Raw genomic sequence first — 27,796 nt, forward strand, 5'->3', positions numbered from 1 at the left:
CAGCAGTGAAATTACCAACATTGCTTTAATACGCACCACATGGGCTGGGGCCTTCCCCGAGTCTCAGTGGCCTAATAGTGCTCGCTCTGCCACAGGAGTTTCTTTTCTTTCCTCCAGTAATTAGAGCGCGGCTACCCCGAGCACATATTAAAGGATAATGATTGTGTTTAGAAGTGGCCATAAAATATCTCTGGCTTTACAAACCAAGTCTAGACTTTACAGGTTTAATCCGCACTTCTCGAGATGTCAACATTTCCTCAAAAAGACTTGGTCACTTTCTCACACTGCCCATGTGTGCAGCACAGTCCGGTCGACTCTCCCTCTACACTCATTGGTGCTTGGTACTTTAGTGGATGAGATCAGACTCTGACTTGTAACAATGTTATTTGTATAATAAAATCCATTTCCTTATAATGGTTTCATTGCCTTTAAAAGTATAAGAAAGTACAATCCGTTCACCACATACAGGACACAATGGACTATGAAACATGGGAAAAAAATCTGATTCCATCCCAAACTTCAAGTTTTTTGTTTTTGTAAACTCTCCAGCTTATAAGGAATGAAGGTTTATGCAGAGGAGAATAGAAGGTCCGATGAGCAGACCAGAGTAGTGGATGTCAGATCATAGGAAGGCGGCATTATTACCACAACCTCAAACCTTTTTACTCCCTTCAACCATTTCTCTTTTAATAAAACTTTAAAACAAAATAGTTCAGATGTTTTTTTTTTTTATAGGCTGGGTTCACACTATGTATATTTCAGTCAGTAATGTGGTCCTCATATTGCAACCAAAACCAGGAGTGGATTTAAAACACAGAAAGGCTCTGTCCACACAATGGTGTAATTGAGTGGATGGCCGCCATATAACAGTAAATAACGGCCATTATTTCAATATAACAGCCGTTGTTTTAAAATTCCAGCAAATATTTGCCATTAAATGGCGGCCATCCACTTAATTCAACATTGTGTGAACAGATCCTTTCTGTGTTTTTAATCCACTCCTGGTTTTGGTTGCAATATGAGGACCACAATACTGACTAAAATATACGTAGTGTGAACCCAGCCATAAACAGTAATACTTTTAGTCCGATCTTTGAAAAGGAATTATTCTCATTTTAAACTACAGAAAATATGTTAAAGCAATAATAATAAAAAAAAAAGTTGATTTTTTTTCTTGCCCTAAGTTCTACTTTGATAATAAAACACTTGCTGCCCACTATATTAATCTCACTGTCATAGCGAGATGTTCAGGAACACAAATAGTTTTTTTCAGCAATGAGAAAAATGAGAATTTTTTTATTTTATTTTGGAGTTCACAAACTGTACATTGCTGCTTTGCAGATTTGCTATATTAGCGAATAGGGAGAAATAAAATCCCTTTTCCTCCACTGCTTTATAGACTGAGCGGCTTTATTTCTCTTTAAATCACTCTGCCCAAAGCTCGGCTCTTCTCCGCTCTTTTTACTTATTTACTTCAATGAAAAAAAAAAAAAACAGAAGGACCCAGCGCGTGCAGCATGGGCAGTTCTTGATAGAAGGATTTTAAGGGTGGTATCTGGAAGGACAACGACCCAGATTTATCCACAGATATTATCCACCAAGTCAGTGCCCCTGGTGTGTCAGTGCTGTATCTCCAGTACGAGTGGAGGGCCTTCCATTGTGTCAGCGATCTGAGGTCTTTATTGCTGTGATACCACCCGGCTGTACAGCGCATGCACCATAATGACTATGTCGGAGCATCAGCACAATGGAAGGCCCCTCTTTCGGTTCCCGATACAAAACATGAGCTCTGTGGTTTCAGGCAGCTTGGGCCATTGCATCCAGATATTAGGAGGAAATAGATAAAATAGGAAGAGAAAAAAACTCTATGAATACAATGCTTTTCTATTCCTGGCGTTGAATCTGTAGCGTCCGCAAAAAAGGCGGATCCCATAGATTTTAATTGACCAGTTTGTACCGCCATTACAGTCTGCACCAGGACACGTTATATTTTTTTGTGGAACAGATTGCGGATCCATAAAACGGCGGACAGTGTGAGTGGTTTGTGTAGTTGGGGCAGCGTCTAGTGGTGTTGATAAGTTCAGTAACGTTATGACACATGATATATAACCATTCGGATTGTACTGTGTGTACCCCGAATATGGGGTTACATTATGTATGGTCTTACTTCTGTGCTTTGTTATACATTTTAATAAAAAGAATAAATACTTCTTGAACATGAAATAAAAGACAGCGTGTATTCTATATGTAGCATGTATAGCATGTTATTGATCACACACCTAGCCGCATCTCTGTATGTCCATTAATTAAATAGGAAGACAAACTCCTACATTGGCCTTGATTGTTCTTACTATTTTCCCTGACACTTCAGAAGGTTTCGGAAAATAACTATTTTTTTTAATTCCATATTCATCATAATGGGGGTCGTGTTCAGGAATTCAGCAATTAACATCCTCTCTTTTTCCAGACTACAACCACCAACATGCGGACATCTATATAGAATTCATAAGTAACAGCTTGCTGATAGATACTAAGTTGCAATTTCCTATCTGTTCTGTTCTTGGTTTAGAACAGACATGTCGCAAACTCCGGATGTTCCGGTTATGGAGACGTTCTATTTGTTTAGAGAATCTGGACCATAAAGAGCCAATATATACCTGATAACTTTAGAGAAGCGTAGAGCTGTATTAACTAATTGGAAGGTCTATTATTTGGCTGGATGTTTGGCTTAGTTTTGTTCTTCATAGTTAAGCAGTTGGTTAGTGCTACAATCCCCAGAATGCAGTGCTTTCCTTCAGCTCTCTATCATAGATAGTTGCCGCCCATCTCCCAGTCTTGTTTGCCAGAATATAACTCCTTTTTCCCCAATGTAAAGCTTGTGCTGCAGACACGGCGGGTAGGCTTGTGGAGCTGCACAGTAGCACTATACCGCCCTGCTGGGATCCAGATCACCACAGCCATGCTGTCTGGTTCTCTTTCTGGCCCAAATTTGCTGCACCACGAAGGGGTTAAAGAGTCACTGTTAAAAAAAATAAAAATAAATAACTTCTAACATCTCACCAGGTATGTCAAAAGTTATTGATCACAGTGGGTCTCACTACTGATGAGGAGAAACACCCAGGGAGAGAGCGTGAGAGAAGCATCCTCTGCTCGCCGGCCGGCCACTAATTCCAACAATGTAGCCTCATAGATTTATCAGGAGAAAAAGCCAAGGAGTGGGGGGCGCTGCTGCCGCATTCTCTTCTCAGCTATATCTCCTGATTACAGCGGGTGCCAGCAGTGAGACCCACTGCGATCAACAACTTTTGACATGTTTGAGGACACAAAGAGCTACTCACTACACCACAAACTGTAAAAACAGCAGGCGGGGTGGGTGAAAAATAATAAAAGTGAACTCACTTGTCCCCGTGCCTCTGTACCCCCACTCCCGGGTCCTGTTCACATCAGCCGGGGTCTGCAGCTTCACCAGCTGCAACGTCATGACCCCGGCTGAGTGATTGCCTGCTCAACCAGAGTCTGATGCGGGATTCTGTCAGTAAGTTTTATACTGTCCTATCGCAGAGTAGCATAAACTAGTGACAGAGAAGCTGAACAGAATGATGTGTCACTTACATTGTTCTGTGCAGCTGATACAGAGATCTCCTCCTGAATAACATGGACAATAAGAAGTCCTTTCCATTATGTGCATGAGCCCAGTAGTCCTGGATATTCATGAGAAGCAGAAAACTCCACCCACCAGCTGCTGATTGGCAGTTATCTATCCATGCTGTGTATAGGCAGTCACCTGTCAATCAGCAGCTGGAGGGCGGGGGGGGGGGGTGGTAAGAATCCTATTCTCCTGCATATTAGGAGAACGGCTGAGCAGAATGATTTAGGTAATACACCGATCTGTTCAGCATTTCTGTCACTTGTTTATGCTGCCCTCATTTAAGGCCACACATACCTAATGACAGATTCCCTTTGAGCATTATAGTCCTCATCAGCTGCTGTATGCTATGAATAAATTTGTGCAGTCTTTCCAGTCTGACACGGTGCTGTCTGCTGCCACATGTGTGTTAGGAACTGCCAGAGAAAACCACACAACAAATCTTTCTTCCACTAGACATGTCCTGACACAGACAGACAGGACAGCTGGATGTGTCTGACTAGAAAGATAACACCACTTCCTGCAGGGCATGCAGCATCTGATGGACGGCTTTGTTTTTTAAATAGAAGTAATTTGCAAATCTATATACATTTCTGTCATCAGTTGATTTAAAAAACAAAAACAAAAAAAAACAACACTTTTTTCCTTTGGAGGGAGCAGCCACAGGTAGGTTTTCTTTTTAGCTGCGCGCTATCGTTTCCAATGGATTAAAGTAGTGCTCACACATTTGGTGCAGAATCTGAACTAAAAATTAACAAAAGTTGTTTTGTTTTATCCATCAATCAAAAATCTAATTATTACCAACCCACCAACAGCTGCAACTTACAAGCAACTCCAACTCTATGGACAGCAGGTAAGTATTAAGTGATTGGATTGGTGGAAAGTTGTCCAACAGCTTGGATACGTGGATACTTGCATACATGCGTATTAGTAACATAAAGACACATATGTGCACAGCGAGCATGCGTAAGAACCTGGGACTCTAATAGGACGGACACATCAGGAGACACATAATCAGCGTTATGATCCGGCTCTCCCGAACTGTGCAGGAAAAGGCAGGACATTTTATGAAACATACCTGATTATGGTTCCATATCCTACTCAAACACTAAAATGAATCAACAAGCCAATGTGTTGAAGCCGGCAGCTTTCATCCTTAAGGCGAATGTCAAGTTCACGGAGCATGATATACGAGCGCTGGAGAGGCCGTGGTACTACATCATTACAAGTCACCCTGGGTGCAGGAGTATTAACAATAACACACTCACTTGGCCTCTCTCGCTCGGAGATTTGTTTGGGTACTTTAGTCAGGTCCTTATTTCACTCTATGACTCTAAACAGTGCGGCTACATAGAAACGTACAGGTGCTGAAATGTGAAGGAATGTTTTACACTTAAAGAAAGCAACTAAAAACAGATCGGCTATAACACACAGGATTTTCCTTATGACAGAGATAAATTGATGAGCTGTGCATCTGAGACTTAGCATACAGGGAATACACCCCGCTCTACCTGCTTACACATCTTGTGTAACATAACAGGATCTCTCAGCTGCTTTTATTACTGTGTATATGAGAGGTCCCCTGTATATAAAGCATTGAGCTGGCTGGCACGGGGGTGGCTGAGGACAGGTCGTCAATAAGTTTTCATTTGAAAAAAAAATTTAAATTTAAAGAGGTAGTTCACCCCCCAAAAAAATTATTTCCAAATCAAATGGTGCCAGAAAGTGCCAGAGATTTGTAATTTACTTCTATTAAAATTCTCCAGTCTTTCAGTTACTTATCAGCTGCTGTATGTCCTGCAGGAAGTGGTGTATTCTTTCCAGTCTGGAGAGCAGGAAATATTTTCTATGGGGATTTGCTGCTACTCTGGACAGTTCCTGACATGGACAGAGGTGGCAGCAGAGAGCACTGTATCAGACTGGAGACAATACACCACTTTTTGCAGGACATACAGCAGCTGATAAGTACTGTCAGACTGGAGAGAATACACCACTTCCCGCAGGACATACAGCAGCTGATAAGTACTGGAAGACAGGAGATTTTTTAATAGAAGTAAATTACAAATCTCTGTCACTTTCTGGCACCAGTTGATTTGAAAGAAACATTTTAAGTCCAACCATTCTGGAAAAAAAACCCCAAAAAACAACACATTTCACCAGAAATCCACAGCAAAATCACACCTTTTGAACTTCAACCCCGCTCCATCGAAAAAAAGGAAGTCAAAAGTAAAAATCCAAAGGGGACGTTGATATTTTACAATCCATACCACTTGTAAATTGTCGCCCAGAAAAAAAATGCTTGCGTGATTTTCTGGAATCCCTGATCTACATCTGACTACAGGGTCAACACACAGGTTGTTTGCCGTCTGTTACCATGGCAACACATGGTACACAAAAGACTAGGATATTTTTACCAAGATCATTTATGATGCTTATTTTTTATTTTTTTATTTTAGATGCATTGGTTGTAGATATACTAGATGTGGACATATGCTACAAATCTATTCTTTACTATTTATTAATTTTTTTTATTTATTTCTATTAATTTTATTATTTTTATTTATAATTTTATTATCTATTTTCTATTTTATAATTTTATCATTATTTTCTATTTATTAATTTGTAGTATATAGAATGATCTATTTCTTATCAGTAGTAATGTTCTGCAGTCACATAACGGCGTGCAATGTACTGCAGCAGCTAATTCATCAATGCCATGTGGCCAGTAAGAGCTTGCAGCAAGGTATATAATAAGGTTACTCCCAATGTCAATACCCTTGTGCTGTAGGCAGTTTGTACGTATTTTATGCTTTGTTATAATTTGTCTCACATTACGTAGCGACATCTGAAATCATCCGACAATTATTATTACTTTTATATCTGAGACACATATAAGAATATATTCTGAAAACAATATTAAAGGGGTAGTTCACCAAAAAACACTTTTTCTTTCTGATCGAACTTTTGGCAGAAAGTGTCAGAGAGTTGTAATTTACTTCTATAAAAAAAAAATCTGAAGTCTTCCAGTACTTATAAGATGCTGTATGTCCTGCAGGAAGTGGTGTATTCTCTCCAGTGTGACAGAGTGCTCCCTGCTGCCACCTATGTCCATGTCAGGAACTGTCCAGAGCAGCAGCTAATCCCCACAGATTCTGTCAGTATATACAGTGAGTACACAGGGAGCTGCTGTCAGTATATACAGTGAGTACACAGGGAGCTGCTGTCAGTATATACAGTGAGTACACAAAGCTGCTGGCAGTATATACAGTGAGTACACAGGGAGCCGCTGTCAGTATATACAGTGAGTACACAGGGAACTGCTGTCAGTACATACAGTGAGTACACAGGGAACTGCTGTCAGTACATACAGTGAGTACACCCGGAGCTGCTGTCAGTATATACAGTGAGTACACAGTGGGCTGCTGTCATTATATACAGTGAGTACAGAGAGCTTCTGTCAGTATATACAGTGAGTACACAGGAGGCTGCTGTCAGTATATACAGTGAGTACACAGGAGGCTGCTGTCAGTATATACAGTGAGTACACAGGGAGCTGCTGTCAGTATATACAGTGAGTACACACGGAGCTGCTGTTAGTATATACAGTGAGTACACAGGGAGCTGCTGTCAGTATATACAGTGAGTACAGGGAGCAGCTGTCAGTATATACAGTAAGTACACAGGGAGCTGCTGTCAGTGTATACAGTGAATACACAGGGGGCTACTGTCAGTATATACAGTGAGTACACAGGGAGCTGCTGTCAGTATATACAGTGAGTACACAGGGAGCTACTGTCAGTATATACAGTGAGTACACAGGGAGCTGCTGTCAGTATATACAGTGAGTACACAGGATGCTGCTGTCAGTATATACAGTGAGTACACACGGAGCTGCTGTTAGTATATACAGTGAGTACACAGGGAGCTGCTGTCAGTATATACAGTGAGTACACAGGGAGCTGCTGTCAGTATATACAGTGAGTACAGGGAGCAGCTGTCAGTATATACAGTAAGTACACAGGGAGCTGCTGTCAGTGTATACAGTGAATACACAGGGGGCTACTGTCAGTATATACAGTGAGTACACAGGGAGCTGCTGTCAGTATATACAGTGAGTACACAGGGAGCTACTGTCAGTATATACAGTAAGTACACAGGGAGCTGCTGTCAGTATATACAGTGAGTACACAGGGAGCTGCTGTCAGTATATACAGTGAATACACAGGGAGCTGCTGTCAGTATATACAGTGAGTACACAGGGAGCTGCTGTCAGTATATACAGTGAGTACACAGGGAGCTGCTGTCAGTATATACAGTGAATACACAGGGAGCTGCTGTCAGTATATACAGTGAATACACAGGGGGCTACTGTCAGTATATACAGTGTGTACACTTACTAAAGCTGGGTTCACACTATGTATATTTGAGGCAGTATTTGGTCCTCATGGTCAGGTCCTCATAGCAACCAAAACCAGGAGTGGATTGAAAACACAGAAAGGATCTGATCACACAATGGTGAAATTGAGTGGATGGCCGCCATATAACAGTAAATAACTTCCATTATTTCAATATAACAGCCGTTGTTTTAAAATAACAGCAAATATTTGCCATTAAATGACGGCCATCCACTCAATTTCAACATTATGTGAACAGATCCTTTCTGTGTTTTCAATCCACTCCTTGTTTTGGTTGCTATACAGCCTCAAATATACATAGTGTGAACATAGCCTAATACTGTAATCTATAGTGTGACAGACCCCTGTGTCAGATAAGCTGTGTTGCTTAGGGCAGGAACCCCTCTGTATATAAGACAGATGGACGGTCTCTGAACGGTAACATTTTTAGCACCAGGACTAGATCAATAACGTTTGTGGCTGAATAAAACCATTTTTAGCTGCAGATCAGCCATGTTATCCTCAGGCAGGTGTAGTATATACTATATACTGACAATTGTGTTCTCAGAACCTGCTAACTACTTGATTATGAAGTGCAGAAGTGGAGAGAGCGGAGGTTTATGAATTGCAGTACATGATCATTATTATGGAGGTCGGAGGAAACACTGGTGTCAGTAAGACGGGAGAGGCTCCATGAGAGGGCAGTGTCTGAAACCAAAACTACAGTCAATGCAACGGAGAGAGGATGATGCAGAGCGCTGAAAGCAGCAGTGATATCTCGCAGGGTAACACACGACTACTATTCCTGGGATGAAAGCCAAGACGTTACTAGTGATTCTTCTCATGAACAGATTGAAATCCATATAATAAAAGAAAAACAAAACTACAAGCGTAAACGTGTGTGTACCCCCCCCCCCCCCCCCCCCCCCCCCCAGATGCCACCCAGCTATACAGCAGAGGTATACACTGGGGACTCTATGTACAATAGATGCCACCCAGCCATACAGCAGAGGTTACACTGGGGAGTCTATGTACAATAGATGCCACCCAGCTATACAGCAGAGGTATACACTGGGGACTCTATGTACAATAGATGCCACCCAGCTATACAGCAGAGGTATACACTGGGGAGTCTATGTACAATAGATGCCACCCAGCTATACAGCAGAGGTATACACTGGGGAGTCTATGTACAATAGATGCACCCCAGCTATACAGCAGAGGTATACACTGGGGAGTCTATGTACAATAGATGCCACCCAGCTATACAGCAGAGGAATACACTGGGGAGTCTATGTACAATAGATGCCACCCAGCTATACAGCAGAGGAATACACTGGGGAGTCTATGTACAATAGATGCCACCCAGCTATACAGCAGAGGTATACACTGGGGACTCTATGTACAATAGATGCCACCCAGCTATACAGCAGAGGTATACACTGGGGAGTCTATGTACAATAGATGCCACCCAGCTATACAGCAGAGGTATACATTGGGGAGTCTATGTACAATAGATGCCACCCAGCTATACAGCAGAGATATACACTGGGGAGTCTATGTACAATAGATGCCACCCAGCTATACAGCAGAGGTATACACTGGGGAGTCTATGTACAATAGATGCCACCCAGCTATACAGCAGAGGTATACATTGGGGAGTCTATGTACAATAGATGCCACCCAGCTATACAGCAGAGGTATACACTGGGGACTCTATGTACAATAGATGCCACCCAGCTATACAGCAGAGGTATACACTGGGGAGTCTATGTACAATAGATGCCACCCAGCTATACAGCAGAGGTATACACTGGGGAGTCTATGTACAATAGATGCCACCCAGCTATACAGCAGAGGTATACACTGGGGACTCTATGTACAATAGATGCCACCCAGCTATACAGCAGAGGTTACACTGGGGACTCTATGTACAATAGATGCACCCCAGCTATACAGCAGAGGTATACACTGGGGAGTCTATGTACAATAGATGCCACCCAGCTATACAGCAGAGGTTACACTGGGGAGTCTATGTACAATAGATGCACCCCAGCTATACAGCAGAGGTATACACTGGGGAGTCTATGTACAATAGATGCCACCCAGCTATACAGCAGAGGTTACACTGGGGAGTCTATGTACAATAGATGCACCCCAGCTATACAGCAGAGGTATACACTGGGGAGTCTATGTACAATAGATGCCACCCAGCTATACAGCAGAGGTTACACTGGGGAGTCTATGTACAATAGATGCCACCCAGCTATACAGCAGAGGTATACACTGGGGAGTCTATGTACAATAGATGCCACCCAGCTATACAGCAGAGGTATACACTGGGGAGTCTATGTACAATAGATGCCACCCAGCTATACAGCAGAGGTATACACTGGGGAGTCTATGTACAATAGATGCACCCAGCTATACAGCAGAGGTATACATTGGGGAGTCTATGTACAATAGATGCCACCCAGCTATACAGCAGAGGTATACACTGGGGAGTCTATGTACAATAGATGCACCCAGCTATACAGCAGAGGTATACACTGGGGAGTCTATGTACAATAGATGCACCCCAGCTATACAGTTAAGTGAATATGAACAGTGAACACACTGACAATTTTGAAAGTTTTCCAGAGGATCACATTGTATAATTAAAAAAAAAATAATAATTAGCATTTATTGCATGAAATAAGGACCAGCAAGAATTCTGTCTGTCACAGATCTGAAGCTCCTCCTACTCTGCCCTCATTACCTGTACTAACTGCACCTGTTTGAACCTGTTACCTGTATAATAAACACCTGTCCAAAAACTAACCTCTCCACCATGGCCAGGACCAAAGAGCCATCTATGGACAAAAAGGAGAAATCTGTAGACCTGCACATAGCTGGGATGGGCTACAGGACAATAGGCAAGGCAACAACTGTTGGCATAAAGATTAGAAAAATGGAAGTAACAAAAGATGACAGTCAATCTTCATCGGTCTGGGGCTCCATGCAAGATCACTGTTTGTAGGGTAAGGATGATTCTGAAGAGAGTCAGAAATAAGCTCAGAACTATAAAGGAAGATATGGTAAATTACCTGAAGAGACCTGGGACCACATTACTGTTAGCAACACACTCCCCCATCATGGATTAACTCCTTAGGGACCCATGATGTACCTGGTATGTGATGGCACCCCTAAGTGGGTACAGAAAGGGCTCACAATGTGAGGGCTGTTCCCGGCAAAAAACAAAAACGAAAGTGCAAAAACAAAAACTTGCTTGGTCACTAAGAGGTTAAAATCCTGCAGGGCACCCAATGTCCCCCTGCTCCCTCCAGCACATGGCCAGGCCTGCTTGAAGTTAGCTAATGACCATTTGGATGACCCAGAAGAGGCATATGAGAAGGTCAAAGTCAAATAAGACCAAAATAGAACTTTTTTTTTTAATTTTTTATATCAACTCCACTCACCATAAAAATTACAGACCTTTCCATTCTGTGGGAGGGAATACTTGTAAAATTGTCCATGTGTCAAACATTTATTTTCACTAATGTATCTGCAACATGACTGACTTGAAAAAACTAAAAGTGCTAAAAATGACGTGTTCACATCATTGAAGCGCACCGCGGACTGTGCTTGAAATTCCACCTGTCCCATTGATTGTCTCACGCGCAGTCCACAGATATCGCAGCCAGCCTACCCCAGCCCCAAAATCTCTCCTCTTGCCAATCGGCTTGCAGAGATCCATAATGTGGTGGCGGCCCCCAGGTTCCAACAGCTGCCGCTGTTACCTCTCTGAGCCGTGGGGGACATGGCCACCAGCTTGCCCCAGAAGCTCTTCTACAGACCGCCACCAATCAGCCTCTGGTGCTGGCAGTCACCACTCGCTGATCTGCAGCAGCTGGCACCAAGTTCAAAAAGTTGCACCTTCCCCCACGGGGAACAGCACCACTCCCTGGCACCACTGCTCCCAGAACAACTTGATACAGCTGTGTACTGCTATAGGCAAAATGTAACTGCAACTCAGCTCCTATCCACTTGAATGGGAGCTGAGCTGCAGTTAAATATCACGACCATTACATGAACTCAGAGAAACCTCTATCAGTGTGTAATGTGGCACTGAACAGCTTTTTCCTATTCCCCCCCCATCTATAACCTTAGTGCATCTTAACATCAGGAGCGTCTCATAAAGCGAAAAATACAGTGTACATATATTTTATAATGTACTTGTATAGTAAAGCACACATGCAGCAGCTAAGAAATAATTATAGTAATAAAATGTGATTACTAAAAAAAGTTCTCACACCAGAACTGGCCAATATGACCGAAGGAGCTAGAAACGGCCAACTATAATGTTCCCAAGGGGTCTGACTGAATATAGCAGTCATATAACTGTACAGAAATAACACGAACTATAAAAATATTTAAAGGTAATCCAACAAAGTAAGCCAGAAAATGGTGACTATTATCCTCATAGACTTCTGAATTGCAAATTTTTACATCCGTGCATTTTTGCAGATTTTGGCTTTGGAGCTATCAAAAAACAAAAATAGAACTCGTCCATGTAGCATATATCTACACAAGTAACGGATGCACACATCTCCATTGGATCAATATGTCAACAAACATGTAAATTTAAGCTTTAACCCCATCAGGACCGTGCAAATTTTCGTTTTTGCACTTTTGTTTTTCCTTCTTGCGTTTAAAAGGCTGTAGCACTTCCTTTTTTTCACCGACCGACCAACACGAACCCTTACTTTTTGTGCCACTAATTGTACTTTGCAATTGCAGGCTTAATGTTTTTTTTTGCTGGGGGGGGGGGGGGGGGGGGGGGGGTTGTGTTTACACCGTTTGCCCTATGGTAAAACTGACATTTTATTAATGTTCCTCAAGTTAGTACAATTACAACGATATGTAAATTGTGTAACTTTTATTTCATTTAATGGCTTTTAAAAAATTGAAACCTTTTTAAAAATCTAAATGTTCCTTAAAATTGCTCTTTCCCATGCTTAACACAGCAATCGCTGAGCTCAGGGAGACCAGCGACAAAAAAATCAAATGGAGTACTCACTGAAGAGTCTCCACTGATGCCTTGCCCCCTATAAATTTAAATATGCAAAAGAAGGGTCCGTGGAGTCTCAGTTACGAGACTCAAAACACGGGAATAGCCAGATCTATTCCCATGCTTATAATGCTTTTATCCTTTGGTCTATGGGGCTGTGTGAGAAGCATTTCTTGCACCATTATCTGTACTTTCTCTTGGTACCTTGTTTGCATATATACAATTTTTTGATCCATCCACTAGACCACCAATGATGGGGACAAATAGCCATTTAGATGCAGATGTCAGCTGCATCTAAATGGCTGAGGCTGATTAGCGGGCGTGGCTATCGGACCCCACCCGCTAACTTCTGCAATCCCTATTAGCAGCCGGGATCGCGGGGGTTAGGAGCGGGGTCACCGCGTGGCCCCCCTCTGAACTCCCCTACCCGACACAGGACATACAGTTATGTCCTGGGTCGTGAAGGGGTTAAAGGGTTACTCCAGACAAAATATCTTTCTTTTAAATCAATGGGAGTCAGAAAATTATATAGATTTGTAATGTACTTCTATTTTAAAATCTCCATTCTTCCGGTACTTTAAAATCTCTATTCTTCCGGTACTTATCAGCTGCTGTATGTCCTGCAGGAAGTGGAATATTCTCTTCAGTGTGACACAGTGCTCTCTGCTACCTCCTCTGTCCACGTCAGGAACTGTCCAGAGCAGGAGAGGTTTTCTATGGGGATTTGCTGCTGCTCTGGACAGTTCCTGACATGGACAGAGGTGGCAGCAGAGAGCACTGTGTCAGACTGGAGAGAATACATCACTTCCTGCAGGACATGCAGCAGCTAAGTACTGGAAGAAATAAGATTTTTAAATACAAATCTATGTATCTTTCTGAAACCAGTTGATCTCTGGAGTACCCCTATAAAAACAAAACGAAAATCATGCATTTGGAAAAAAAAAAAAAAGAAAAAGAAGAAAGGAAAAGTATGTATTTAGAAGAATTATTACATACTATTAATATTTGTCAAGCATGTATAACAATGATAAATAAGTAGATGAGTTATAATATGTCTCGGATTATACAAAGGTGATAACTCCTTAATCTCATTCATCAGACTACAGAACTATGTAAATATGAGAGGCACTTCCGTCTCTTTTCCAGGGCATATAAAGCAAGTGGGGAGAGAGGCCGTCTGAGTGGACGTTCATTAAAGTGAAGAGCAGGTCAGAGATGTCAAGTGCAGATGGAGCTCTGGGTATAAATAATTGACACCGTTCTAAAAGAAATGGGACTTAGAGACGACCCACTATACGCAGAGGATATATGAGCAGGAGGCAACTACTTCTAATATTATCACTGTATAAACTTACCGTAGTATCATCAGAAAATAATGACCCAAACATAAAAAGCCTCTACTAGGGAGTCCCGGCAGCTTTTGGGTTACACCGAACCTTTCATAAACTTCCTGAGGCTCAGGGTGATGGGAAAGTTGGGTGCATATAAACCATTGCATGTTACACAGTTTGTTTCAATTAACAATAGGAACTTGAAGGAACACAAATTTGCAGACACGGACTCCTCCAAATAACTCTGGGGAAGGGTTACGCTGTGAAAAATGACTGGAGCTCCTCTCTGAAGGAAGGTAATGTGAACTTGGAAAGGGCAATTAAATTGTCAGAATTAACAAATTTGTTTTTAACTAGAAGATAGCCAGGAGTATAGTCTAGGGGCCGCTATTGATCGGCAGAACAGAGACCATTCGTCTTCAGGTATTTACGCTGCCACCTTTGCATTAGAGACTGTTTTTGACCCTATCAATCCTAGCTGGAGATTGCTCTGACTTTTCCCATCTGCACAAAGACTCGAGGTATCACTATCAGGCGGTGGTGTCTCTAAACAAATCCATACACCGCTCCTTCCAACACTCAGACATCCTCCTATCTAAGCAAATCAAAGAAACCGGGCCGAAGAGCGGCAAGATTCACTATGGTACTGAAAGGGTTCAAGACATGTTCACTATCTGGAAGCTACAGGAGTGTAACATATAGGTACTGTATAATATATAGGTATAGATAGTGTATGATATAGGACCTGTATGATATAGATAGTGTATGATATAGGTCCTGTATAATATAGGTAGTGTATGATATAGGTCCTGTATGATATAGGTCCTGTATGATATAGGTAATGTATGATATAGGTCCTGTATGATATAGATAGTGTATGATATAGGTCCTGTATGATATAGATAGTGTATGATATAGATAGTGTATGATATAGGTCCTGTATAATATAGGTAGTGTATGATATAGGTCCTGTATGATATAGATAGTGTATGATATAGGTCCTGTATGATATAGATAGTGTATGATATAGGTCCTGTATGATATAGATAGTGTATGATATAGGTCCTGTATAATATAGGTAGTGTATGATATAGGTAATGTATGATATAGATAGTGTATGATATAGGTCCTGTATGATATAGATAGTGTATGATATAGGTCCTGTATAATATAGGTAGTGTATGATATAGATAGTGTATGATATAGGTCCTGTATGATATAGATAGTGTATGATATAGGTAATGTATGATATAGGTAATGTATGATATAGGTAATGTATGATATAGGTAATGTATGATATAGGTAATGTATGATATAGGTCCTGTATAATATAGGTAATGTATGATATAGATAGTGTATGATATAGGTAATGTATGATATAGGTAATGTATGATATAGGTCCTGTATAATATAGGTAGTGTATGATATAGGTCCTGTATAATATAGGTAGTGTATGATATAGGTAATATATGATATAGATAGTGTATGATATAGGTCCTGTATAATATAGATAGTGTATGATATAGGTAATGTATGATATAGATAGTGTATGATATAGGTCCTGTATGATATAGATAGTGTATGATATAGGTCCTGTATGATATAGATAGTGTATGATATAGGTCCTGTATGATATAGATAGTGTATGATATAGGTCCTGTATAATATAGGTAGTGTATGATATAGATAGTGTATGATATAGGTCCTGTATGATATAGATAGTGTATGATATAGGTCCTGTATGATATAGATAGTGTATGATATAGGTCCTGTATAATATAGGTAGTGTATGATATAGGTCCTGTATAATATAGGTAGTGTATGATATAGGTAATGTATGATATAGATAGTGTATGATATAGGTAATGTATGATATAGGTAATGTATGATATAGGTAATGTATGATATAGGTCCTGTATAATATAGGTAGTGTATGATATAGGTAATGTATGATATAGATAGTGTATGATATAGGTAATGTATGATATAGGTAATGTATGATATAGGTCCTGTATAATATAGGTAGTGTATGATATAGGTCCTGTATAATATAGGTAGTGTATGATATAGGTAATATATGATATAGATAGTGTATGATATAGGTCCTGTATGATATAGATAGTGTATGATATAGGTCCTGTATAATATAGGTAGTGTATGATATAGGTAATGTATGATATAGATAGTGTATGATATAGGTCCTGTATGATATAGATAGTGTATGATATAGGTCCTGTATAATATAGGTAGTGTATGATATAGATAGTGTATGATATAGGTCCTGTATGATATAGATAGTGTATGATATAGGTAATGTATGATATAGGTAATGTATGATATAGGTAATGTATGATATAGGTAATGTATGATATAGGTAATGTATGATATAGGTAATGTATGATATAGGTAATGTATGATATAGGTAATGTATAATATAGGTAATGTATGATATAGGTCCTGTATAATATAGGTAATGTATGATATAGATAGTGTATGATATAGGTAATGTATGATATAGGTAATGTATGATATAGGTCCTGTATAATATAGGTAGTGTATGATATAGGTCCTGTATAATATAGGTAGTGTATGATATAGGTAATATATGATATAGATAGTGTATGATATAGGTCCTGTATAATATAGATAGTGTATGATATAGGTAATGTATGATATAGATAGTGTATGATATAGGTCCTGTATGATATAGATAGTGTATGATATAGGTCCTGTATGATATAGATAGTGTATGATATAGGTCCTGTATGATATAGATAGTGTATGATATAGGTCCTGTATAATATAGGTAGTGTATGATATAGATAGTGTATGATATAGGTCCTGTATGATATAGATAGTGTATGATATAGGTCCTGTATGATATAGATAGTGTATGATATAGGTCCTGTATAATATAGGTAGTGTATGATATAGGTCCTGTATAATATAGGTAGTGTATGATATAGGTAATGTATGATATAGATAGTGTATGATATAGGTAATGTATGATATAGGTAATGTATGATATAGGTCCTGTATAATATAGGTAGTGTATGATATAGGTAATGTATGATATAGATAGTGTATGATATAGGTAATGTATGATATAGGTAATGTATGATATAGGTCCTGTATAATATAGGTCCTGTATAATATAGGTAGTGTATGATATAGGTAATATATGATATAGATAGTGTATGATATAGGTCCTGTATAATATAGATAGTGTATGATATAGGTAATGTATGATATAGATAGTGTATGATATAGGTCCTGTATGATATAGATAGTGTATGATATAGGTCCTGTATAATATAGGTAGTGTATGATATAGATAGTGTATGATATAGGTCCTGTATGATATAGATAGTGTATGATATAGGTCCTGTATGATATAGATAGTGTATGATATAGGTCCTGTATAATATAGGTAGTGTATGATATAGGTCCTGTATAATATAGGTAGTGTATGATATAGATAGTGTATGATATAGGTAATGTATGATATAGGTAATGTATGATATAGGTAATGTATGATATAGGTAATGTATGATATAGGTAATGTATGATATAGGTCCTGTATAATATAGGTAGTGTATGATATAGGTAATGTATGATATAGATAGTGTATGATATAGGTAATGTATGATATAGGTCCTGTATAATATAGGTAGTGTATGATATAGGTCCTGTATAATATAGGTAGTGTATGATATAGGTAATATATGATATAGATAGTGTATGATATAGGTCCTGTATGATATAGATAGTGTATGATATAGATAGCGTATTATATAGGTCCTGTATAATATAGATAGTGTATGATACAGATATGGAACCTTCTGGAGTGCTGCTACTTATGTATGTAATAGCTGATTTAACGCTACAGTCTAAAGCTGGCCATACATTTTAGATGTCTCTCTCCTGATCCCCCATACAGGGACTTATAAAGCTTTTAAAACAAAGACATTTATAAGTTAATTTTCGTACCAAAGACCCAATAAAGGTCACAGATTATTTTATTAACGCTGTTACATAGGCTGCTTTAGAAAATAGTTTTATTTCTGGTAAAAATGGCAAAATCCCAATATCTTGAGGACGTTCTCCGGGCTTATTACTTTAATTATATATATATCTCACAGATATGACGGAAACCAAAGTGTAATTACAATATACAAATCACTGCTCCCGACCAGGTTCTACTGTATTACTCTGGTACGGCACGGCATTATCTAGAACACTACATAGGATTTTGGTGTACATGAGGAAGGAGAGGGGTCCTCCAAAATGTCCATGTCTGGGCGGTGGAAAGAGGGTACATCAGCCTTAAAGGGGCTTTCCAGCTAAAAGCTTTTTCTTTCAAATCAACTGGTTTTAAAACATTATATAGCTTTGTAATTTACTTCTATTTAAAAATGTCCAGTCTTCCAGTACTTATCAGCTGCTGTATGTCCTACAGGAAATGTTTTCTTTGCTTTTGCTTTTCTGTGCGAGACAGGAACTGTTCACAGCAGCAGAAAATCCCCATAGAAAACCCTTCCTGTAGGACATGCAGCAGCAGGTAAGTATGGGAAGACGAGCTTTTTAAATAGACGTAAATTACAAATCTATTTACCTTTCTGAAACAAGTTATGTGTTTCTGCACTGTATTTATTAGATAGTGTGCCGGTTAGACTTGGTGGAGTTCTATGGTGTGGAATTGTCACATTAAGGGCCCTCTAACACCAAACAATTCTTGGCCGCACTTGGCTGACTACTAGTCGTTCTGGACAATAATGGTTTGGTGTTAAAAGGCAGCGATCAACGAACATGCACAATGTGGGCTGATGGTTGTCTGCTGGTCATCACCCTGGGTAATAGCAGCATGGGCAGCAGACTGCCGCTCTATTCTGTGGGCCACCCCACAACCCCACCCCCTTGGTTCTCCTGCTCACTGTCTGTGCGTGTAATAGCACAGACAGCGTGTGGGGAAGGAGGAGGAAGCGAGCGCTGATCTGACAGGTCGGCACTCGCTTCCTCCTCTTAATCTGTAATCCCGTCCTAACGGTTTGTCGCAATGTTTCAGTACATATGCCTTCTGGCACTCTGTTCCACAAAGCTAACCAGCCGGTACCATGCTGCTCAGTAGTGAGGAGGGGCAGGAACCCTGTTCTCCTATGAAGCAGTTGTGCCCATGTTCTTAACCCTTTCATGACTCACATATTATGTTGGAGGGGGCGGAGGGTCTGATGCACTTTGATGCCTTTTTTTATTTTATTGGGATGCACAAAAAAAAACAAAAAAAAAAAAAACATTTATTTATAACCAATTGGAGTGGCGGCAAAAAAAAAATATAGTTTTGGTTGAAATCATTAATTTCACCAATTTTTAATCTAAGGTGTACCATTTATCGTTTATCTGCAGACTTATTTATAATTTACAAATAAAATTACAGGTAGATTCTATTTTTGTTTGTCAATATTGGGCAATTCTATACTTAAAATCTGGTTGATGAAAGAAAAAAACATTAATGAAAATAATTTCGGCACCGAATTTCTGCAGCCACAGGGCAATAAACGCAGAGCATCAGAGTCCGGCTCATGTTGGAATGCCAACATTGTGACAGGTTTGCTCAACACTGTCAGTATTACTCCCCTGTATTAAAAAAAATCCTGATTTTCTTTTTTTTTTTAACAGCAAAATTTTTATCCTGCGTGATATTTTGTAATTTGCGATTCCTGCACCAAGTGGGTTTATTATGTCCGTTATCGTTGGCGGCTGCAGCAGAAAGGGTTGGGGAGATTTGCCAGTCTCCTGCATAAAAATGCACTTTTACAATGCGGTTTGCAGGCGTTATGGCTGAATGGGTTTATACACTATTTCCTTTAATTCATTTGCCAGAGATAAAAAAGCCTGACAGCTTGATGCCCATATTGCTAGCAACAGCAAATAAAACCCACTAAACTAGTATTGATTCCTCTTCCCCTGAAGATACATCATAGCCAGTATCACTTGACGCCAGTGAGAGCAGAGGCCGGTTCAGGCACTGGCAGCAGGTGCAGCACCGGGGACTTTTAATTACAAAATACCCGGGTTCTGGCATATATAAATATCACATACATGGCTACTTCATCTCATCTGCTGTTTTGGAGCACTGAAAGGGATTCAATGGTCAGAGCTCAATAGCTAGTGACACGCCAGCAAAGATGCACCCCAAAAATTCTGTATTTTTAGGTTTATACTACTATTTGATTAAAAATTAAATAAATAAAAAAAACCTCTGATGATTAGAAATCTTAATACTCTGATCGGACTCAAACCGAGCTTAATATTGTGCACAGAATAAGGTTAGGGACACACTATGTTTACACCCTCTTTTTTTAAAAAAAAAAAAAATCAGTTTTTGCAAAAAAACAGATAGAAAAACTAATGCAATTAAGTGCATCCATTTTTATCCTTTTTTTTATATAATGCAAATCAATGAAAAAACAGATCAAAACTGACTGCCAAAATGTAGTGTGAACCCAACCTAATCTGTGAATGGTGTCACAAACATCTGATGTTTCAGGTCCTGTTCTGCTCTCTATGGAACTTCAACAGGGAGAGGCTAAGAGCGTTACAGAGCACAGAATTACTAGGAAGAAGTCACACGTCACTGATCAGAAAGGAAGAGAATATCCCAGCCATATCCCAGCACTTTAACAATAATGAGAAATCAAAAGTCACAGTGAGACCCACCCAACAATATTAGCAAAATTGTATTTCCCATTTACAATCTATCTATCTCCGGTAGTCACAGCAGTGTTGTTCCATCTACCGTAAATACCACTGCCTCCCCCCCTCCCACGGACAGATACTGCCTTTACATCAGTAACCCTAGTAATCACATGAATGGCAGAGCAGGTATTTCCTATTGAAATGGCATCAAGGAGGTGGAGATGATGAGATGAAGAACTGATTATCAAAATGGCAGAAGCGCAGGATCAGAAAAGTAACTCATGTTATTTATTTATTTTTAACCAAGCCCCATTACAGAGAACCAATCACCCAGGTTCTCCGGGCAATGTTACTAGCAGTGCTGGGAAGATCTGCTAAACCGATCCCCTACCATGTGTTCTGTAGAAGCTTTAGCTGCTCAATTGAAGTCTCTTCTTCCGGTGCACGGGACAGGCAGAGATCTAGGAACTAGTCATATGGGCCGTGGCTAGTCAGGGCTCTCTGCCCGTCAGCGTTCTCCGCAGGACGATTGACAGGAAAATAGGCCAATTAGAAACCATCTAGTCTAGTTCTTAGTGTTTCAGGACATGGAGGCTGGAGACTGGCTGCATCCACTGCACACACAGGAGAAGCTGCTTTAGCTTTATTCCCTCAGAAGTCGCCCCAGGATCATGTAAGATATTAGGGAGAAGCTGCTGAGCCCGACCTCCTGTACCCCAGTGTGATATATAACTCCACTGGTGTCCGACTGGCCATTCACTAAGGAGCAGGAGTCGGTCCCTCATCAAGTTCAGGAGTCGGAGTTGGAGTCACAGCTGAGGATTACTGACTCCACAGCCATGTTTATTATTTTTTTTCTTATGATATTCACAATGCGAGATCAATAACATTATATTCTAACTTTTATCATGGGAGGGTTATTTTTTTATTATGATTTTTTTTTTTTTGGGTACACTTTTTAAATCCCCCTAGAGAACTTTCTTAAACAACCATTAGGTTGCCAATACTGTTCCATGCATGGATCAGAAAGATTTTTTCCCCAGTAAGTATCAATAGTTCAAGCGATTTTAAGAAACTCGAATAGGTTTTATTAAGCAAAGGCATTTACTTCTGTATTCATCAAACTATTTTTCTACCTCCCCCCCCCACACTTCAGAAGAAGCAGAATAATAAAACTTAATACAGAGTTTCTTAAAGTTGCTTGTACTATTGATTTCAAAAGGACAGCTACACTTTAGTATTTAATATTTAGAGAGAGATACTGGTGGGATGGCTGATGTCAGTCATCAGCAGCAGGTCTTAGCTGCACATAGAAAGGGTTAAAATCAATTCCATTTTCTCTGTAAAATAATAAAAATTATTTTCACAATTTTTCCCTCAAGTGCTTTTCCACAATTTGTGATGTTCGCACTTTTATCGGTCTCCACCACATGATTTAAACCACTTTTATATTTATTTTTCAAGCTGTTGTGATGCATGGAAAGCTCTCCCATCCCAATAATGAGCAGCACAGGGCCCAGCCAGCCATATTTTACTTCCCAAATAGACTGTACATCACACAGCTGGATATAGACTTTTAGCAGGAAGATTTAATATCAATGGAGAAGCGTTCACAGGTATATAACTTTCTACCGAATGCCTATATATCATAGATTATGTGATGACAATAAGGAAGATATAGGATTCATCCCCCTAGAAGAGTGAGAATCTTGTCAGATCTGAGTGACTTAGTGTATATCAGGTAAGTAAATTTTACATCTATGACACTCTATATGTCTGGTACAACGCCTTAAGAACAGGAAAAAAAAAATTATATAAGACATGGAAAATAACAAAAAATGTAGGTAAGAGTTTGTATTCATCTTACAGTAATAACTTATTCTCATCAATATATAGCTCAAAGCTACCAGGTCCCCTTCCTAAACAGATCCTTACCACACCATGTACATGGGGCTCAGAATCGTGGTTACATTTTCTATTTATTTGCAATGAGAGATGATCTTTATTGGCACCATTTTTGTGTATTTACAACATTTTTTAATTTTTTTTTATTGTATTATGCTTTTATGTTTATATTTTTGTGTGATGAGTTTTAGTATTTGTGATTTTTCCCATCCCCCCCCCCATTTTATTAAACTTTTACTATGCTGGATGATATTTTTTCATTAACCCTTTACCTGTCAGGGCCTATAGATGCTGTTGGGTGGTGGCTGATTGGGTTATAGAAAGAGCTAACTCCCTCCATCCATTGAGATGTTGAGGTCGCTGCCCTATCAGCCGACACCTGCTGCATATGGAGCAGCTCTACATATATGCTGGCTGTCGGGAAGGGGTTCTAGTATTCGTATTGCATATGTGACGGTATATTTAAGGGTGCAAAGTAGTTACAACAGTTGCCAATAGTTAGGAAATCACCTGTGGCTGACAAGCCAATGGATGAAGAAAGCCGTTCTACACAAAATAAACAAATAATGGTCTGGAAATACATCTTTTTAACAAATCTTTGAAGAAAAAACAATAGGAAAACACAAAGGGGGGTTATCAAGACCAGAACATATACATGGAGGTCCTATCTAAAGTCCCTACACTCTTAAGGCCCTTTTACACCAAACGATTATCGTCCACACATGACCGATTACCGGCTGCTGTGGCTGATAATCCTTCGGTGTAATAGGTCATTTAAAAAGCCTACAATCTGCCGGCATGCACGCCGCTCCCCACAGCCCCTCCCACTGTCCATGTGAGTAACAGCAAAAACAGCCAGTGGGGCATGAGGGGCAAGCCTGACAGGTTGGTGCTCTATTCCCCCTTATATCGTGCGTTTAATACGGCCTTTATACACGTCAAAGGTGCAGAACTCAATAAATCCATTGCATCTAAGGCAACCATGCAGCAGCAATCTCCACCAGCTCTGAGCTGATTTAGACTTACACCAACATTCAGGCGTAAACTGTAGCAAATTAGGAGTGGGGGAGGGTATATCCCCATGCCGCCATGCTGTGACTGCCATATAATGTGCAGAACAAGCAAAAACTTCTGTATTGAAGAGACAAAGTCAGTCAAATTACAAGCGGCATCCTCCTCTATGGTTATCTTATTCACTGAAGTGAAATCTCAGCTATAAACATATGGAAGAAGCGCACTGGGTCCCACAAGACATGCATTTCTTTATCTTCTTTGGCCTTGTGCATGTCCAGCTCTACATTCAGGATAAGAAGATTATAGACAACTTCCATCCACCTTCATCCATTTATCTACTTGTAATCAAAGATGGAGGAGACCAAAAAGCTATGAACCATCCCCCATTTTACTATCTGAGTAAGAAATGACAAATAATTACTGCTTCCTGTATAATTTACCATTAAATCACCAATCTATGTGCCGATATTTCCCTATGTGCCAATATTTTTAGTTAAAATGTCAAAAGCAAGAAATAGGAACTTTTCCACCAGTATGAAGGATTGCCTATATGTAGCTTTATATGCACCGTAGTGTCTAAAATATGAGAATATAACTCTATGGTACTGACCATGCTCTATGGCGGCTTTGAGTGTCGCTTCAGGATGTGTCGAACCAAGGGGGTTCCGCACAAATCGTCGCCGGCGCCTCAAGTCATCTTCCCAGTAGTCAAGGCGCCAGAACTCCCGGGGCCGGCTACAACAAAACACAAGAATCACACATGTTAGCCATTACCAAACAGCATGGTAGCTGTGAATTTTCTCAGACAGCTTTCCTTGTTTGCTTAGCTCTTTCTTTGACTTTCGATGTTATAACTGTCACTACTGAAACATTCAACTTCTTAAATGATTCTTCACTGAGGAGCTAATGTGATATCACTGTACGTCAGAGTCAGGTCATAAACATTGTATGCGTACGGCAATCCATAGGACGGTTACGGCTACAAATGACCGGTCCGTCAGGGTTTATAAATAAATGAAGATACAACAAGCATAACAAAAACATATATAACAACATAAATCTATTATCATCCCAACCGGTTTCTCAATGTTGCATTATAAGGCGACATTCATTAACAAGTCTTAACAGCACAATATAACTTGTATTTCTTTGTATTTACCCCAAATTGTATTGGCAAACAAAGGGAACAGGCGCGGACCTATGTAACGGCCATTTTTGCCTATTGTGTACACATTGTCTGAAGATACTTTTTACTAATATGAAGAGGATGAATAACCTAGAACTGGAGCCATAGCCTCAGTCTACTGGTCTCATATGGGGCACGCTCTCCATTACTGTACGCCTTTCTATCTTGTATTTTCTCTTTAGGTATGTCCTTGAAAAGAACAATATCACTTTTCCATCTGAGGAATTCCTCTTCGTGGTAGGAAGGTGAAATGAACACTAAATACATCATTGTAAAATGAATTGCTGACAGTGTGATCAACTTCCCTGCACACTAGTGGCATGCGCTCCGATTTCAGGCTCATTTCAGCCCCAGCAGGGCATCTCTCCCAGAGACTGCATTTATAAAGCAGAATAGGGAAAAGGCCATTATAAATATGGGATAGCATTACCTATATTAATCAAAGTCTGTCCCCTTTCATCATTTTTCTTTCTAATTTGTGCCTTTCCCTCTCAAGGTCAGTAAATCAAACAGAACGCCATTTGCCTCGAAAGTGTTAACTTTAATGAAAATCTTACTTGCGCCCGTTCGGTGCGTGATAATAAAATATTACTCAGTTTAGATGTGCAGGAATTTAATTAAAATCATCTCCTAAAATATTCATAACCTTTAGCCCTGGGGGTACCTAAATTATATAGGCCTTTCCATTTAGTCTTTAAAAATTGTACATCCCATCTTTTCTATTGTCTGTGCGGCTTTAGTAAAAAATGGAAAAAACTGTGTTTAGTTTCCTGTGAGAACTTCAAACGCCCTTCTTACATAAGCAGCCATTAATTTCACATATATCCTTCTTGCATAAGCAACCATAAATTATATATATAATATAATTAATATAATAATTAATATATATATATACACACACACACATATACATACATATATATATATATATACACACACACACACACACACACTCTACCAAATCTGGAAAAGCCTACAAATGTAATTTTTACACAATGGATTTACAATTATAAACAGTGTTCATCCCGATACTTCTACTCCAGGATATTCAGAAATTATAGGGACAATGTCATCAGAAAATGACCTATTGTATTAATGTTTTTTTCTTAAACATATTTTTAAAGAATTTTTGGTGACATTTGTTCTTTTCCATTTTTCTATCTATAGTATAAAATAATCCAGATATCCTGCAGTTTTCATTCTCACCACTGGGGCTAAAACTAAGCTGAGACTTCCTGTTGTGTCTGTGGTGATAAGAGGAGGCTGCTCAGTAATGTTTCAAATTCATGTCAAGGGGACAGAGTCGGTATACTGTCGTCTATGTCCATGAGTCTCGATGTAAAGCGTGCCACAAAATGCTGTTAAGAACTGCCCAGGCAAGATGGCCGCCCCTATAACCATATACAAATAGTGAAATAAAAAAAATTACAGCCCGAAAATAGAAATAGAAACAGATTAGAATAAAAGAACAAGTTTTAGTATCTGATACCAAGCCTTTAAAGATTGACACAGCGTAGAAGGAGAGAGGCAGGAAGACCACTCTGAATGTGATAGACATTGTAACCACTGTCGTTGTGTGACTTTGGAAAGCTAGGTGAGAAGTCCAATGAGAGATCCAAGGAGATCAAAATAATATCAGCATATTGAAAGTCTTAATATTAGAAGAAGAAGAAAAAAAAAAGAAAAAAAATCACAGAACCAGCATGATGCAGGGTTAAGGCTGCTTTCTGCTCTTACACAGTCGGCGTATTTTCACATCTATATTACAATACATTGGTGATTAAAGTATAGTTAAATAGAACTGCGGGAGGCTTGGACATTGTGGCCGGTGTGGACACAGGTGTGACTAAAACAGCTTGGTACATCTAATAAAGTGCTGAAAATTCTGTTTTACAAATTTATGGGGGGGGGGGGGGGGGATTTTTGTTTGTTTCCTCCCCCCCACTCAGCTCAACTTCAGAGACAAAAAAAACAACAAGAATAGCAGTGAAAGAGTTAAAATCTCAAGAAAAACAAATGCAGATGAAAAGTGCGGTCTTTTGTGAGGCTCGATTAATAACGGATATTTTCTCATTTGTGATTTTGGGGGAAAAAAGTGGAGCCCAGCTGGCTCTGTGCAGTTGTATGATAGTCTGAATAGACTGCATGGGCACTTCATCATTCTGCCTCTTCTACGTTTATCTGTAAAAATTACTATCAAATATCAGGCCGGCTGCAGTTGGGAATCACACAGTGCTCTGGGTCTATGGGGAATGATACAATGAGGGTCTATTCATCAGAATGGCAATCGCTACAAGTAATTAGTTCCCCAGACTAGAGATCTCCTGCAAGGCTTATTTCAGCTGGAGACACAAACATATGACAATGAAAAGCTAATGAAACCTGCTAAAATGTGTTAACCTTCACCGCCATCAATCCTTTCAACTCTCCGGCTTCTAGTGTTAGGCAAAGATGGTAAATTATTCATATATTTGGCTACCATCCGGAGACATTGCCTCTAATCTAAACCTGAAAATAGGGTTAATGAATAAATTATTGGACATTATTCAAATGTCCCTAATCCGGTAAGTGGAT

General features: G+C 39.6%; 1 protein-coding gene across 4 annotated transcripts in view; it reads right to left on the minus strand.

Annotated features, from left to right (window-relative positions):
- Positions 1-27,796, minus strand: part of LRBA (LPS responsive beige-like anchor protein) — a 384,885-nt gene that overhangs the window by 182,683 nt on the left and 174,406 nt on the right. For all 4 annotated transcript variants that reach the window (XM_069978673.1, XM_069978676.1, XM_069978675.1 and 1 more), the window contains one exon: positions 24,647-24,771. In XM_069978673.1, coding sequence (XP_069834774.1) covers positions 24,647-24,771 — 125 coding nt within the window. The remainder of the gene's footprint in view (positions 1-24,646; positions 24,772-27,796) is intronic.

This window comes from Dendropsophus ebraccatus, chromosome 7, assembly GCF_027789765.1.
Source record: "Dendropsophus ebraccatus isolate aDenEbr1 chromosome 7, aDenEbr1.pat, whole genome shotgun sequence".
Lineage (NCBI taxonomy): Eukaryota > Metazoa > Chordata > Amphibia > Anura > Hylidae > Dendropsophus > Dendropsophus ebraccatus.